Raw genomic sequence first — 15,815 nt, forward strand, 5'->3', positions numbered from 1 at the left:
GCACCACCACCACAATGTGGATGAATGTTAAATGACCCTGTCAATCAAAAGTGAACATTACACTGCCGGGTGAGAATTCAATGAAGGGTTTGGAGGTCATTAGCAAGGTCATGTCATTTTACCTGCTTGAAGCCAAACTGTGGGGATTCTCTCACTCTCTCGCTTTCATTCCTTGCTCGCTCGCTCGCTCCGTGCTTGTTCCTTAGCACATGACGAGGTTACATTGCTCAATTTCATGGTCCGACGGGCCTTTCGCCTCACCAGGTATCACACTGGAGTGCACCGTGTCCCGGCAGTTATGGGGGAGTTTATTTCATTTAGCTTCTGCCACCAAACAACCATCAGAAAGACAGCAGAGAAAAAAAAATAAATACAATTTTTTTTAAAAATAGACTGAAATTCCGCTCCGTATGAACACTGAAATTGTAATCCCATTTGGACATCGAGGCTTTGCGGTAACGGTAAATTTGTTTATCTTTCTGCATCGGCGCTTCTTGGGCTGCTAAAATCCTCATGTCGGACATCAGTGAGGAGGGTTAGCTTATCTTTTGCTAGTTTTCTCCTTCAGGAAGGTTCGTAGTCGAAAACGCCGAGCTGAGGTGAAAAAAGGTTAATCAAGCCATCTGCTGTTTCAACGCGCCGAGGCTTCGCTTGCTTCATCGTCGATTCTGCAGCAAGGTTATTTTGATGAAAACTAATCAACAAAGTCACTAAAATTGTAAAAAAAAAAAAAAATTGTGAATGAAAAATATCTGAAAAGTTTTTTTTTTTAATAAAGCGAACTGAAAGTACATTTTGCAAAACTAGCTAAAACCATAACTCTAGCGTAAATCTTTGTCAATAATTTCTCGTTTTAAATTTCGATTTATTCATATTTATCTCAGTATTGTTTGACATCCGTAGCTACATAAGGAAAGGTCAGTTGTTTGAGAACTGTATTTCAACTTTACTACCGGAGAAAACCCACGCCGGCACGGGCAAAATAATTTGGAGGATCATTTGACGTCAACCACAAATTGCTTTCAACCTCTTGCATAGTTTGGGAGGCCATTCTATCAAAGCACGAGACGTTACGTCGCTTTACCTTGTTTGCTCGTCATCACGGTATCCCAGTTGCTTGCCTAATTAAGTGCATCCTTTAATTGGCCTACATGTTTGCATATATATGCGTCGACAAAAAATAAATAAATAAAATTAAATAAAATAAATCTCTACAGGGACAATAAGTCCTCCTTGAAATATTAGCTTGTAAACAAAGTGGCGGGAAAACCTAATTAATTTTCATTGGCTGTTTCTCAAGGCACCGTTCGGGGATGTTGATGAAACGGGTTTGCCAAACATTCTCATCTTGTTTATTTTTTAAAAAATGCAAAAACAAACAATTAAAAAAAAAAGGCATTCCTTAGCGGTGTCATCATTATGTATTTCATTACATGTGCATCTATGTTGGCGTTTTAACGGCCGCTGATTAAATGACAATTGGACTTGCGAGTCGTCATCCAATTTATTGGCTTAAAAGTGATTCGGGAGCAATCGGCTGCAAAGTAATTAAAAATAGTGAGCGTGTGTAATAAATGGGAAATCTGGAACAGCTGTCGGGAGATGACAATTCCACGGCGAGAATGGGAGGAATGCATGTCCCCGGTGCGACAGTAATTAGTGTTAGCGGCGACAGGAAGACGAGGCCTCCTGCTGGCCAATAATGGAGACGTACTATTAATAATCATAGCTGGTGCATCTGATGGGCAAAGTAGCCGATTAGCCAAGTCATTGAATTGTTCAGGGGAGGATTAATTAATCATGTGGAGACAAAAAAATGAACGACGTGTCTGCGAACATCTCAGGTGCCGTTGATTTAGTCTCAACTAGTTTACACTACGCATGATGGTAGTTCGGCTCTCCTCAAACATCAAGGTACGGTACATTTTTAGCTTATGTCGTCAAATAGGGTTAACAGTTACGGTCGTCACTGATTTTTCGTGGTTCATGTCACACTATTTTGTTTTTTTTTGTTTTTGTTGAACGTGAAGTCCTCTTCGATCCTGCTTTTTATGCCTACAGCAAAAGCTATAAAACTCATTCAAACTGGCTCGCCAACCGCAGTCCTGGGCGGACCGTCTTTTCTGAGAACCACCCAGCACAAAATAATAGTGTGAAAAAGTTGGAGGCCAAAATATCAAACAATCACGTGAAAATCAGTCAGTACTGCAGCAACTCGGCAACATGCAAACGCTACACAGGAAGGGTAAACCCGAGATCGGAACCTCGATCCTCGTAACTGTGACTGACTAACCGTTAGGCCGGCTGCCTCCGTCAATATCGACAATGTGTGATTCAGAACCAGGATTAAGAGGCTTGAAGAAAATGGATTTCTTCCAGCGTAGCGTACAAATAAGCGATCGAACATCTCGTGAACCCCGATTGCCCCTTCATGATATTTGCCTGCGGGATCATTACAAATAATGGAGTGGCTGAAATCGCTTTTGGTCTTTGTGGGCGGGAAACTTAAAGCTAACCAACCCTTAAAAGTTGGCTCACAAAAAAAAAAAAAAACCCGAGACGGACTCACTTGACCTTCACGCAACGGCCCCACCGCTTAATAAAGAAATCCATCAAGCCTCCGCCCAAGCGCGGTGGCTTTATGTAATGTTGAGCCGTAGCTTGCGTTGCTCGACGGCACAGTCGGCCACACTCATATTTGTCTCAGGGAATGAATTAAGCGACTAAAATGCAAAGAGCGGCGGCGCGGGAAGAGCCATCGACGTAACGATGATGGACGACCCTGACAATCTTCTGGCGCATCTTCAGTGTGCTCGCGACTTTCAGTCACGTCTCGACTGGCGCCCCCACTTTCGATACCGATTTTATTTAGCGATATTTTCTCTCCAGACACGCACCAGCTATCCTTGAAGAAAATATTCTTTTGTTGCTTTGCATCATTTTATCCAGAATTTTCTCTCACTTTTTTGGGTGTGGGGGCGGGGGGGGGGGGGTGTCGGCAAGCCAGGAAGAAGCCATGAAATATGCATGCGCTGCGAGAACCCAGCGACAACGCGGCAGCTTGTAAACTGCTGTTCTCGGATCAGTAATCCAACAAGTTCACATGCGGCTCCTCGGGGTCCTTCATGAAAGCGTCAGCGCCGTGTCGGGAATTTGGCCGGCGTCTTCCCGGCAGCTTCTTAATTGTCTCGCGAGTTTCGCTATCATCACTGATGACTTAGCGGTGACCCCGTTTGAGATCACAAATATCAAAACTAGCTCTCAATAATGGGTTTTTAGGGTCCCCCCCCCCCCACAACGTTTTTAGGAAGCCATTTAATCATCTCAAGGATAGACGGCTTCGTGTTATGCGGTGGGCGGCGCCGAGGGAGCTCAGAGCGTCTTATAATTTGGTACTTATCAATTTGATCTCACCAAAGATAAACTTATGTGTCCTTGAACAACACAAATGAACCTCTGAAAACACCTTATCAGGGGGAAAAAAATGTAATTGATATCATAAAAGCATGAAATTGCTACTTTTTTTATAATGGTGATTATGAAACCAGAATTTGTTTTCTTATTCATCTTAAATGTATTTGTTTTTAAAAAAGAACTCCCAAACGAATGAAAAGCAAATTCGATCAGCTCTCATTGAATTACAAATGTACCTGTAGTGTGTGTGTGTGTGTGTGTGTGTGTGTACAGTATATATACGAAAATAGGGTTGAAATATGGTTAGTTGTTTTTGTAATTTAATATATCTTTCAGATTTCTTTATAAAAATCTTCACATCCCCTTCCATAAAAAACAAACAAACTTTTTCTCCAATATAAAAATCAATCAAAGATAATTAATTGCATATATAAAGAAATATGCAATGCAATTTTACTGTTGGAAATATGGAATCACGATCGAATGGGAAATGCAATCTGAATAATCGAGCGTGTTTTGTTGGCTTTCATCCCGCCCCCTGTTGCTGATTCAGTCGAAAATAACTGTGGAAAAAGTACATTGGGCAGTCAAATTGTAATCGCATCACGAAATTGGACACACACTCAAACTAGATGTCGTTTTTAAAGGCAGCAGAGAGAGAAGCATAATTGCTTATAAAGCGTTATTGGACACCGCTTCTTGTGCTAAATCCCTTCTCGGTACACTTTTTAATGCAAACGCCACTTGGGGCATGTGGGGGAGAGTCAAATCCTATTCACAGGTTTAAGTGAAGATAACAAAAGGCTTTAGTTGGTGGAATTAGAACATTCCAACCGATTCATTTTCATCATTTTTTATTTTTTTTTAAAGGCGCAAAAACGCCGGCTGGAGACGCCGTCTTGTCGCCGAGCGCCAACAACGGGGACTGGCAACAAAAGCCGCTAAATGACTGAAACATTGAGAAATGGCCAACTCAAATGAGATCGGCGATGCCTCATATTGGCTTCGGCTGAACTTTAGAAAGCCTTTGGAATGAACACTCCGGATTCCGGCTCATAATAAACGACGGCAGGAAGAATATGAAAGCCAATAAGGGAGGAAACTCTAGAGCCACATTTTGTACTTTTGAGGTCCAATAAGAGTTAATGTGATGTTTTTCAACTCTTTCGCTGTTTTGTTTTGGGGGTTTTTTTTCGGTCAGCTCAGTGAACTTTTTGGCCTTGATGTGTTGTGGCAGCAGCGGCCACGTTGGCGCGCCTGTCGCAGGAATCCTGCAGCGGGTCATTTGGTCATTTGAATTTAATCAGAGCCCCATGGCGAGGGCGTTGAATAATTTTGAAATAAGAAGAGTGTAAATATTTACCGCTCGTCCGCCAAGATGGATACGGCGCAAAAGTCGCCTGTGAAACGTCGAAGGCATCCGTCAAGAGTCTTTAAAGTTGGCATTTAACCCTTACGGGGACAGCAGTTACTACAGTGGACAGCTTATCACGTTATCAGGTTACAGGGTGCATGAAAGGGTCAATGCTCCAAGGTGCCCCCCCCCCCCCCCCCCCCACGCCGCGCTGTCACAGCTGCGTGTGCAATCACAGGTCACATGATGAACCAATTAGCTTTGCTGGGATCTGGGCCTGACTCTCCGCAACCCTTTCACACCCTCAATCTCACGCGACAGTGGAAGATTTCAAAGAGTGGAAGAAAAACAAGGAGAGAAAAGGGAGTGTGGGATGTAGCCGGATGACAAATACAGCGCAATTCTCATCAGGGTGACTGCGAGGTTTACGATTTATGTCCCGACACGTCAGCGGTGCACCCCCCCCCCCCGTCCCCCCGCCACCGCACTTCTTCTGCGACTCTACAAATCCCGAACTTAATTACAACAAGGGCTGAGCCATGGAAATGAACTCATTTAGCAAGACATTGCCACATATCTGCCCCCTCCCCACCCCCAAACCCCCCCATGTGTTTTTTTTTTTTTTGGCTGGCGTCTAATTAAATTCATTTCTTTGTCACCGTTTTCAAACATTCCCCTAAAACTTTATTATTTATTTTGTGTGTGTGTGTGTGTGTGAACTATAACTTTGTTAAGCTGATTGCTTCTTGTTTTTCCGGCTAAGGCGACAAATCAACTGAAAAAGGCCTGCTGAAAATAGCAGTGAGAGGGAGTCCTTACTGGAAAAATCCAAAAGAAATCAAGCTGCCCATTCTTTTATTTTAAAGTGTCACACGACATGCCACGCGGCATCCTCCGTTTTCTAATTCCAACACTTGTATAGACGATTGATCCGGAGAACATCCGATTCGGACAGGCCCTCCCGTTGGCCGATTTCAACCGAGCCGTCAGGGATGGGGGTCATGGTAATGGCCTCTTGGATTCCAAAGGCGGTCCTATGGATTTTGCGAGACAAGTGTGTCATGACAAACACTGAGGCTCGGGTTGGACACTCACGTGTGCTGCTCATCAGAAAAAGATGATGATATGAATTGTTCACAGTTACTTAGAACATATTTCCCAGTCTTAAGGAAGCTTGTTGTCAGGCTACGATGAAATATTCTGGAGCAAAAGTTCGCCGTCCAGTGCCAGAAAGCTTGGTCTTGGTTTTTCTTCTGTGGCTGCTTTGCTACATCAGGCACTGGGTGTCATGCACCGGTGCAGGATGCAATGAAAACTCCCCGCTGTGATAAAACTTGGATCTGCGGCCGCTTTGCCGCATCTGCAATACGTATCATCGTTGGTCGAGTGCATTTCCGTCTTACCTTCCGTAGTGCATTATGGAGTTGTAGTCGTAGGGGATGTCGAGATTATCCGTGTCCCGCTCTTCAAAGTTGGGCTTGTTAACTGAGGACAGGCAACGAGCGTTACTTAACGACATAAGAGCTCAAGTAAAGGCGCGACTTCACAAAATAAAAGTCGGACGGAGACACTTTACCGTCCTGAATGTTCTCCCAGTGGATGAGGATGTGCTCGTCGCGGTCGCTGCGCGTGTGCTCGTGGTAGAAGCCCAGGGCGTGCAGCACCTCGTGCTGAACGATGCCGTGCTGGACGCAGCCGAAACGCTGCAGCGACACCAACTGCCTGCCTCCCGTCCGGCCCAGCCTTGAGAAACACCTGGATGGGTTTCACACATGTTGACAAAATTGGTTTTGCAGTTTTGCTAACTTCTCAACATGTCGTGATTGTTAGATTTTTTTAGCACTAGCTTGCCCGCTAAAAGCGCAGATCAGTTTGCACTCACCCGAACCAGGGCTCAAAGTTGAGGTAAGCCTTCTGGGTCCCTCGCCGGATGAAACGGATGCAGGTTCCGGCCTCAATTCCCCTCAGGGCGCCTTCAATGGTATCCCTCTCTGAAATGGCTGTGAAAGGAAAAATGGCCCTTAATTCATGTCAACAATCAACCCGGGTACGAAAACAAAATTACAGTATTTGTTTGCGATGATGTAGGGGATCAGGACTTGGCCGTTGGCGGACTTTGGCCACAGGCAGGACTGTGCGTTCACCGCGCACTTGATGGCGGTCCTCGTTCTCTCAATCATCAAGTCCCCCTCCATCAGGGGTGCCGTCGATCCTAAAAGAAAGAAAATAATCCATTTGCATCCAGAAACCTCGTCACGGCTGCCATTTTTTCCCCCCTTCCAATCCTCACCATTGTTCATCTTCAGGATTGTCTCAGTGATGCTTGACTTGTCCGGTTCCCCTGAGTTGTCTGATGAGAAAGCAGATGACAATTCGACAGCAGCGACGATACCGATTGATTTTGATTGTTAGGACGGTCGCACGCAGACCGCCCTCAAATGCCGGTCACATACCGTTATCGACGGCCGGGTCCTGCGAAGAGAGCGGAAGAGATGATACACTTTAGACGGCGTGGAAATTTGCCGAAGGGTTGCCGAAGTCCATAAATTGTGTGCGGTGCCCTTTTAGGTCTGTTTTTGTTTGCCGGCACTCACCCAGCCAGGTCCCGCATAGCAGAAGGTGCCGAGCTGCAGCAAAAGAAGGAACACGGTGGTTCTGAAATCCATTGCGTGTGTCGAGAAGGCTTCTCGTTCAGGCAGTCGTCGATGCTGATGATCGGTCCGGAGCAAGTTTATGTACAGGCGCTCAAGGGCGTGTTTGGACGTGAGCAGTCGCGGAGTCCTAAACAATCGGGAGTGCCTCGCACACCTCGGACAAACATTGACACAGTGAGGGGGGGGGGGGGGGGGGGGGACAAGCTTGTCATCTGTCCACAGGCGGCTGCCAAGCCGCTCAGCATCGCGTTTCAGACGTGGAGAAGAACCCGTTGCCAAGTTTGACCACCCGTGTGACAAACGCGGCGTAGCAACCGAAGCACGGTGCGCTTATCTTTGCCGTCTGAGCTGCGCACGGCGGGATCAATCTCTTGCTTGTTGATGAATGGCAACAAGAAGTAGCATCAAGAAATGAAAAAGCCTTTCAATGGAAAATACACACGCAAAATAATCAGACAGTTGGCATTTGCAGCTCTGAGTGCAGCCCTAATTTTCGTCGTAATGGAAAGCGATGCGGGAATGCCGCATCGCTGATCGCTCCATTAGCCGCCGACACTTTTACAATCGTGGCTTTTGTGCTCGTTCCTCTGAGCCACGAAGAGCGAGCTGCCGCCGCGGAATCATTCGAGCCGTCTGCGGTCGATCTTCACTCGCGAAAGCAGCGGCGGACGGGTTGAGATGTTCGCTTACAAATCAGATGTCATTGTTGCGACTCGAAGCAAGGGGGGGTGAGGAGGGGCATGGCTTTGTTTTAAGGAGACGCCTTTGTGACTCCCGTCGCGGTGTTGACCGGAGGCGAGAGGGACGCCGTCCCGCTGCCTGTAAATCTCTTTCAGGATCAGATTTCATACGGCAAGGTCGGCGGCTTTCCGACCGGGATCCCGTCGCGGCGGCCTTTTATGAGACGTCGTACGTCACCATAATGTCTCATTTATGATCACGCGTGTGTGTGTGTGTGTAGTGCTAGGTGAGGCCCAGATGGAGTGCCAACAAGAGCTTGACAGTATTTGATCAAGCCCTTTTGCACATGCATGGCTGATCCGCGTGTGTGCGTGCGCACGCGTGTGTGTGACATCTTTATCTTTTGCGCTCGCAGAGTTAATAACGCTCGTTGATGCACGAGCCATCCATCCACTTTTACGAGCTTCACGGTCGCCCGGGCATCACGTCCAACGGCAGCGTCTCATTTTTCAACCCCCCCCCCGTGGTTTCCGTTGCGTCTTTTCGAACGGCGAACGCGCTGGGAGTTTCCCGAGTGTTGATGAAAGTGATGCACGTGAAGCAGCAGGGCGGGTTCATCACAGCGCGGTTACTTTCGGTTACGGTTACTCCCGTTGCGGCGAGTAATTGGAAAGGATCGGACGTGTGTCGCCGTGACGCAGCTCCACGTTCGTTTGGAAGCCGGACGGCAGTTGTCGTCCGGTGAAGTGCATTCGGTGTCTAATCTTTGCAATTTCTGGTGTTTCTTACAAGGAGGAAAGGGGAAATGTTTCCCCGGCGTCGTCCTTGTTTGGTGCCACCATAATTGCAGGTTCTCCGCGGTCAGAGGGACAAAGTCGTTGCCGCGCTTCTTTGTTGTTGTTGATGTTGTGGATGATGGCGTCGCAGTATTGAGGTTTTTTTTCTCCCACCTGATGTTGTCATGGCAACTGCAGGAAAATTGTCTCGACATTGTGGAGTCCACAATACATCCCACCCAGGCTTTGTTTTTTTAAAAAAATGTTTTAGATCTGTCCATCCATCCATCCATTATCGCTATGTGCACGTACGTCTGTTTCGTTATACTTGGTGAAGCAGCATGTGACTCAGTTTAACCCCTTCAGGGACGGCGGTCACTACAGTGGGCAGGTTATCATGTTATCAGGTTACAGGTTATTATTGTTGATGCATGAAAGGGTTAAGATAGATTTTTTTTAAACAGTTTACGTCGTACTCATGCACGATTACGAAATGCATTGTTGTCAACAAATGTCTTTGCTCGTCTAAAGTTGGCCGAAATACGTTTTTAAACGGAAAAATGTTGACAACGTCGAGCGCCAGTGCTCTTGAAATCTGATTGGACAAAGAAGCAACCCAACGAGTTTCCCTTAAATTGGCCAACTGATTCTGAAGGTCCTGGGGAGATTCGATGGACATGGCAGGACATTGGAGCTGAAATCTGATTAAAAAATGCAATCTGATGCAATTTCATGGAACAAATTGAGATCCATACGTGTGATAGTGTTTTGACCAGCAGAGGCGGTCTTGGTCGCCCCGAGAGCTCACCACGACCCGCTCCGCTAAGAGCAATCAGAAACTCAGTCTTGCCACTGCACGGCGATCAGATTGATCGATGAGGTGTCAGCGCCGCGACGGCGATGACGAGGTAAAATACGGCGAAAGGGCATGTGACGGAGAACAGGTTTAATTATCATCTCCTTTTGACTCCTCCGGGGGGCTCGGTGTACTTTATGGATGGCGCGACCGGCGAGCTCTCGGATGCGGGCGATGATTGTTTGCCGGCTACGCGCCGCTGATGCATCAGCTGTACGTCGGGCTTTGCAGCTTTGCTCTTCACATTTCAAAAGAGAGCACGGCAAAAGCCTTTTGCCGGGGGCTGAAAAAACAAAACCAAAAAAAACCCCCACTTGTGTCAACCCTCGAGTGATCGTGATTAGCTCGCTTGCAAACTTTTAAATGAAAACATTTAGATTGGTTATTCGTTTGCTGTCAACAATTGTCTGTTTGCGGTCACGAGGCAGCCTGTTTGTGGTCGGAACCGCCACGTTGGTCAGAAGACCTTGTGTGCTCCGGGGAGTCTTTTAAAACATGTCTTGGGTGAAGCAGTATGTGGCTCAATATCCACTGTTTTGTCAATCATGAACAATTGGCTGCTTGTGCCCATGCGGGGACCCAGAAGACTTTGCGTATTGCACCCGTGTCTGTTCTGTGCAGTTTCTGGTGAAGCAGCATGCGCCTCTTTTATCGATTTCATATTTAGCGTATTTGACTGCTTGTCAGAGCGAGCCAGGCTCAACGACATGCGAGACTTTAGTAACGTTTGTTGGTGTTTGTGTCGGTCTTCTCTTTGTTTGCCTGGCAGGCTAATGGGTTGGTGTCACAACGCCGCCAAATGTGTCACATTGCGCAACGCCAGCGCCACGCCGGCGCGGCTTCCTTTGCTAAGCGCTCAAAGAGATTAGAAATGGCGTGAAGGAAAACAGGAGGCGTTTTGTTGCCATCCAAGTTTGCGCTGCCGTTCGTGGATTGGCTTTGTAAATATTTTTAGTGTTTTTTTTTAATGTCAATTTGGTGTCAATTGGCAAAATTTTGATGGAAAATTTTACAGGAATGCTGAGCGCCCCACCCCTTAAAAAAGGCAATCCATAATTTAAAAAAAAGAGTCACAAATTCTCAAGTCTCCAAATATTTTTCGGAGATATTTTTGGTTTCCTCAGCCAACTGCCCTTCATGTTCAGTCAGCAAAGTGTTCAAAGACTGAGCTGCAACCTCCCCCCCCCCCCCCCCCCCGCCCCCTTCCCCGGTCCCCCCACCCACGCACCGAGTCACATATCTCCAAGCCAAGTCGCCCCCCCCCTCCCCCGTCAGCCATGCACCGCTGTAGGCACGGATAGGACAATCAGCTCACAGGGGGAGTCACAACGTCCAATCGCAAAGACATTTTGTTGGCGGGCAGCGCCCCGAAACTTCAGCGACTTGCCAGATATTCTCCCTTCAGTGAGCCGCCACGAGCTCGGCCCTATCAACTGACAACCGCCGCTTTGGATGCCATCCACGTTTGGACTTTATCCGTCCCCCGCAGATGTCTGATTCGTGTAGCGTAGTGGGGAGAGGGCAGGGGGGGGGGATGTATGGAGTACCGCGGCGTGGCAGCATGGAATGGTTTGGATGGTGAAACTAACAGCCGATGAGGTGACCATTGTCATGAAAATTCCGCTGGGGCGTTGTTGCATTTCAATATGTTTTTTGCATGGGGCACCGTGCAACCTCGGTCACCCCAAATAGTTTTTTCGAGGAGCTGCAAACATGTTGTGGTCAAGGAGTGGCTCACGTTTCATTTTCTCAATGTGGCCACAAAGAGAAAAGAAAATTTGGGTGGGTCAACATTTTTTTTTTTTTTTTTTGCATTTGGCAAAATACATGATCACCATATCAATGCTGCCGACATAATTACACGTCATTCCAACTCCTCGTGGGAGGAGCTTGTATGACAACAAGGGCGCGAGGGCCCAGTAAGGCAACATTTGAGAAACGAGATGCGCCTGACGACTTTGGTGAAGCAACGTGCGGCTCATTTAGCGAAGTTGTTTTTCTACTCCCCTGTTGAGAGTCGCTGTCAATATTTGTCATCACAAGACGGCTCATGTTTATGTGCGCGCAGCTTTTCTTTTAGTCCGAAGACCTTGTTTGTTTGTTTTTTTTTTTTGCCTTATGCCGTATATGGATATGGCTCATGGTGCTTTTTGTGCTGCCCGTACTGAGTAACTGTAAACACTTGTATTGTTTAATTGCTAGTCGCCGGATGTTTTCTCCTCTTCATGCTCCAGGATGAAAATGATAAAACAACTGTTGTTTCTCGTTTTGGTTATTTTGCTACAGTCATCGTCTCGGGCCACATGCTGCATCGCCAACTCCAAAGACAAAGTCCTTGTTATCTGCTGACATGTGGCTGCCAGTTTGGGTACATTTCCATTCCCAGCTGTGTGGCGCCGCAATGAAGTTGTCCTCTAAAATACGACCCCACTCACGCCTCCACGGGGGCCGTCGCAGCAGAACTTTGGCAGCTTGGCAGTAACAAAGTGTGATTTGTTTTGTTTTTGTGTGCGTATGCTAAAAATAGTACTGCCCTGCCCAACGGACGGTCCAAAAACTCTTCCGCCAGTTAAATCAAGTGGCCAGTTCGATACCCAATCGGAAGCCGCTGTCTGGTGTTTGTGCAAGAGTGGCCGAAAAGCGCCGTCGTGCGCTCGCCGTCCCGCGCGCCTTTATGAACGTCTGCATTGTCGGCCTGATGGATGATCCGCGCTGATAGCGCCCGGCCCGGATCCATACGGAGTCTCATTTACAATAACAGCGCCGAGGCAGAGAAGTGCAGGCGAGTGCATTACAGTGCGTGATCAATAGCGCCTGACAAGGCCTGATGTAATAATACGTATGCGCTGCTGGCAAGATGTTTAAACGCATGCATGAGGCCGTTCTCCATTAGCTAGAAGGCCTCGCGTGGTGACAACTGTGAGACAAACTATTCATTTTATGCGTCGCGCTTAAGTCAGATACCGAGAGCACCTCGCGCTCGATTACCGTAGGCCCGCCTCCTCGTCAAACGGCCCGAGGGCTTTTAGCTGCATATCGGAAAATGCAGTGGTTCCAGTCATGGCGGAGGGTGAACAGCGAGGTTCGTTTGAGACTGGAGGTCACTGGTGTCAAAGTCAAGGCCCGGGGGCCAAATCTGGCCCGCCATGTCATTTTATGTGGCCCGCTAAAGCAAATCAAGCATGCGAGTCCATGATGCTCGCTGAAGTCGGAACCGAAATTTCAAATTGTCATATATAATCTATAATAACAGAGAAATTGCAAGCATTTTTCTCCTGACCAAAGCCCTTATTAAATTAATGCCAACAATGGACAGCCAGGGTGCATGAAAGGGTTAAACAAGTCATTATTCTTGACTTGTGATTTTAAAAGTAGTTATCCATCAATTTGTTGTGCGCTCTCTCTGGAATATGTGGAGGTTTGTATGGTTTCGCATAGATTCGCAGTCACAGCGGCCCTCCGAGGGAATCCGAGACCACAATGTGGCCGCGACAAAACTGAGTTTGACAGCCCTGCGGTAGTTGTTTCGTCTATAAGATTCGCGCCTTCGCTAGCACGACACAAAAGGTGTTCCACTCGGTCCACCAAAACGATGCGGATGGTCAAAGTACGAGCAATAGCGGGGATTTATTTGGTTTTCCATATGACAAGCCAGTGGAGCCTTTATCTTAATTCAAGCAAATGACCTCACGAGAATCTCCTGCTGCTTCTCTGCTTGTTTTCTTGTTGTTGTTGTGTGCACTTGTGTGTGCCGCTAAAGGGTTTTTGGTGTTCAAGGAAGTGAGTGGGAGTGACGCCACAACCCAAAATAGACACGATTATGTAAATGTGTCCGCATACACACCGAGTCAAACATGCATTTTTGCGTCCGTTTGTAACGATGCTGTTCAATGGCCGGCACTTTGATGGCAAAAATAACAAGCAACAACTTTTGTGCATCTAGTTATATTTGTTGTGCCTCACATTATCGAGGTTAGCGGGTTGAGGCTTGGAGATTTGGAATCGTGGCATCGGATCGGGGTTAGGAGGCATTCGCGTGTTGCCAGAAGGTTGGGATTGGATGATTCATGTTGAGGGGTTTGTGTTTCAGGTTTGGGTTATGTAATTACTCTCTGTGTGCATTCCTCCACATAACACCATTCGATCTGGTATAGCTGTAACGTTTGTCATGTTTATTATTGTTGCTGGCGTCTCGCCAAAACCGATGGCACAATTTTGGTAAATGTCTTTTTTTTTTTTTTGTCCCAAGTCAATGCTACTTTTGTCCTGTATGCCAAAATAAGAGTAACATCTTAAAGTGCCTACGCGTCGACAGCGGAGCTGTCAATATGGCAAATGATATGAGTAATGAAACAAAGCCGTTTTTTTAACGACACGTTGGGAAACGACGTATTAATGACAGCGATTTGTTTCACTGCTAGGAGCGCAGGGGGGTGGGGGTGGAGGAAGGGGTGAATGCGAGAAGAGCATCTCCTCGCCGCGCAAAGTGTGACTGCAAGCGCATCATTGTGGCCATTATGTGAGCTTAAGCGAGGCGTGTTTGTCGCTGTAAGCTTGTTTGTGCGTAAAGAATATGATGCATGCGTATGCGTTTGTGTGCACAGTTTGGGGATCATTAATTAGGGGCGTTTCCCTGACTTCTCCTCCAGGACTCATATAGCGTGCAGGAACAGACGCGGGCTCATTGGACTAAATGGCATTCGCACTTTGCTGGACTGCTGCCCTGGGGTCTTGTTACCAAACCCCCTTTTGTTTTAAGTGGCAGCCTCGCATGAAGCCCCCTCGCCGCGAGTCCTTATCACGCCCGCTAGCCACTAACACCGGAGAATTTGCATTTCGGGATGGGAAGGTGTGCTGATAGTTTCCATTTTTTTAATCATCTGTCTTGGGGCTAAATGTATGTTAGTCATATAGAGGGTCAAGCGTTGCATATTTGTCAACCCCTTCCTCCCCTGAGGACGTTCGGGGGTCCCAAGCTAACAATATGTTTCTGCCCCTTGTCTCCACAGCTCCCCCTACGGTCCGCATCATCCACTCGGGGCACGCGTGCAACGTGGAAGAGGAGCGACACACGGAGCGCGTCTACACCATCCGCGAGGGCGAGACGCTGGAGTTGAGCTGCCTGGTGACGGGACATCCTCGGCCGCAGGTGAGCCGCCTGGCGCTGTGTCAAAGCAGCGAGCTAAAATCGTGGAGACCGTGGCGTATCAGGGCGTAAAGAAAATGGAGTGCCGCATCAAAGTTTTGTGTTCTTTGCTCAGCTCGCAAACGTCACATAACCGTGATCGGTAGACAGGTGAGCTGTGATTGGTCGTTACCTGAGCAACGATGATGTCATTTTCAGTCGACAGCAAGTGGCAAAATGACCGCCCCCCCCCCCCCTTTAGATGGATCATTTGTTTTCCCCTAATTTATATCCCACAAACATTATATTAATCAGAATGTTGTTTTTCGACTTATGGGGGTGGCGCATGTTACATGTTGTAAGGACAAATTTTCACTTGACTGCCCCTTTAACACCCTTTTAACGTCAGAGTAGCACTGCGGCTTGTTTTGGGGTTTTTGGGGGTAGTTGGGTGGGAGAGGGGGTTGGGGGGGGGGCTGCACCCAGCCAATCGGGCCGCTGGCAGTTAAATGCCAGCTAACTTAGTCCATTTAGAGACAAATGTCAGCCGTCATCACATTTACAAACACTGGCAGAATGTACACACGCTAACCTTTTAAACACTCGCCCGACGTTGCTTCCAATTTGCTCGCCGGCACAACCCAAATCATGCGGGAACCGTGCTGTAAATCTTTACAGCAGCAAGCTCATTTGCATTCATTTACATAACCCCCCCCCCCCCTCACCACCACCAATTTGGTCGATAGTACACATCCCGAGCAAAGAGAATATTGATTTTCTATTTTCTTTTTTTTTTTTGGGGATACTGCAAGAAAATTGTGAGGCTGCTTTTTAATTGCTGGTCATCACATTTTCTGAGCGCCACACGGTTGCTTTTCTTCGCATGTTTCTTTTTCGCCGTCCGACCTCCTCTTTCGGTCAATTGGTGTTTCTTTTCGGGGGCTCTCGCAAATCT

The 15,815-nt window shown here is 47.4% G+C and overlaps 2 protein-coding genes across 3 annotated transcripts in view; one reads left to right on the top strand and one right to left on the bottom strand.

The window, feature by feature from the left end:
* Positions 1-15,815, top strand: part of LOC147187737 (MAM domain-containing glycosylphosphatidylinositol anchor protein 2-like) — a 95,188-nt gene that overhangs the window by 16,641 nt on the left and 62,732 nt on the right. For both annotated transcript variants that reach the window (XM_086100530.1, XM_086100531.1), the window contains exon 2: positions 14,745-14,884. In XM_086100530.1, the coding sequence (XP_085956656.1) occupies positions 14,745-14,884 (140 nt within the window). The remainder of the gene's footprint in view (positions 1-14,744; positions 14,885-15,815) is intronic.
* On the bottom strand, positions 5,669-7,564 carry LOC147187738 (low choriolytic enzyme-like). The gene is made up of 8 exons (XM_086100155.1): positions 7,363-7,564; positions 7,222-7,240; positions 7,059-7,118; positions 6,834-6,980; positions 6,651-6,768; positions 6,345-6,523; positions 6,172-6,253; positions 5,669-5,802 (listed from the first exon to the last, which is right to left on the bottom strand). Exons 1-8 carry the CDS (start codon positions 7,432-7,434, stop codon positions 5,670-5,672), a joined length of 810 nt encoding a protein of 269 aa, XP_085956281.1. The 5' UTR covers positions 7,435-7,564; the 3' UTR covers position 5,669.

The sequence above is a fragment of the Hippocampus guttulatus genome, chromosome 20, assembly GCF_054856545.1.
Source record: "Hippocampus guttulatus isolate MCC_2025c chromosome 20, RoL_Hgut_1.0, whole genome shotgun sequence".
Lineage (NCBI taxonomy): Eukaryota > Metazoa > Chordata > Actinopteri > Syngnathiformes > Syngnathidae > Hippocampus > Hippocampus guttulatus.

Coding starts and splice junctions, on each gene's coding strand:
- LOC147187738 (XM_086100155.1), bottom strand. CDS start 7,434: ATGGATTTCAGAACCACCGTGTTCCTTCTTTTGCTGCAGCTCGGCACC. Junction 6,524..6,650: donor AACTTTGAGCCCTGGTTCGG/GTGAGTGCAAAC, acceptor AAACCCATCCAG/GTGTTTCTCAAGGCTGGGCC. Junction 6,254..6,344: donor CTGGGAGAACATTCAGGACG/GTAAAGTGTCTC, acceptor GCCTGTCCTCAG/TTAACAAGCCCAACTTTGAA.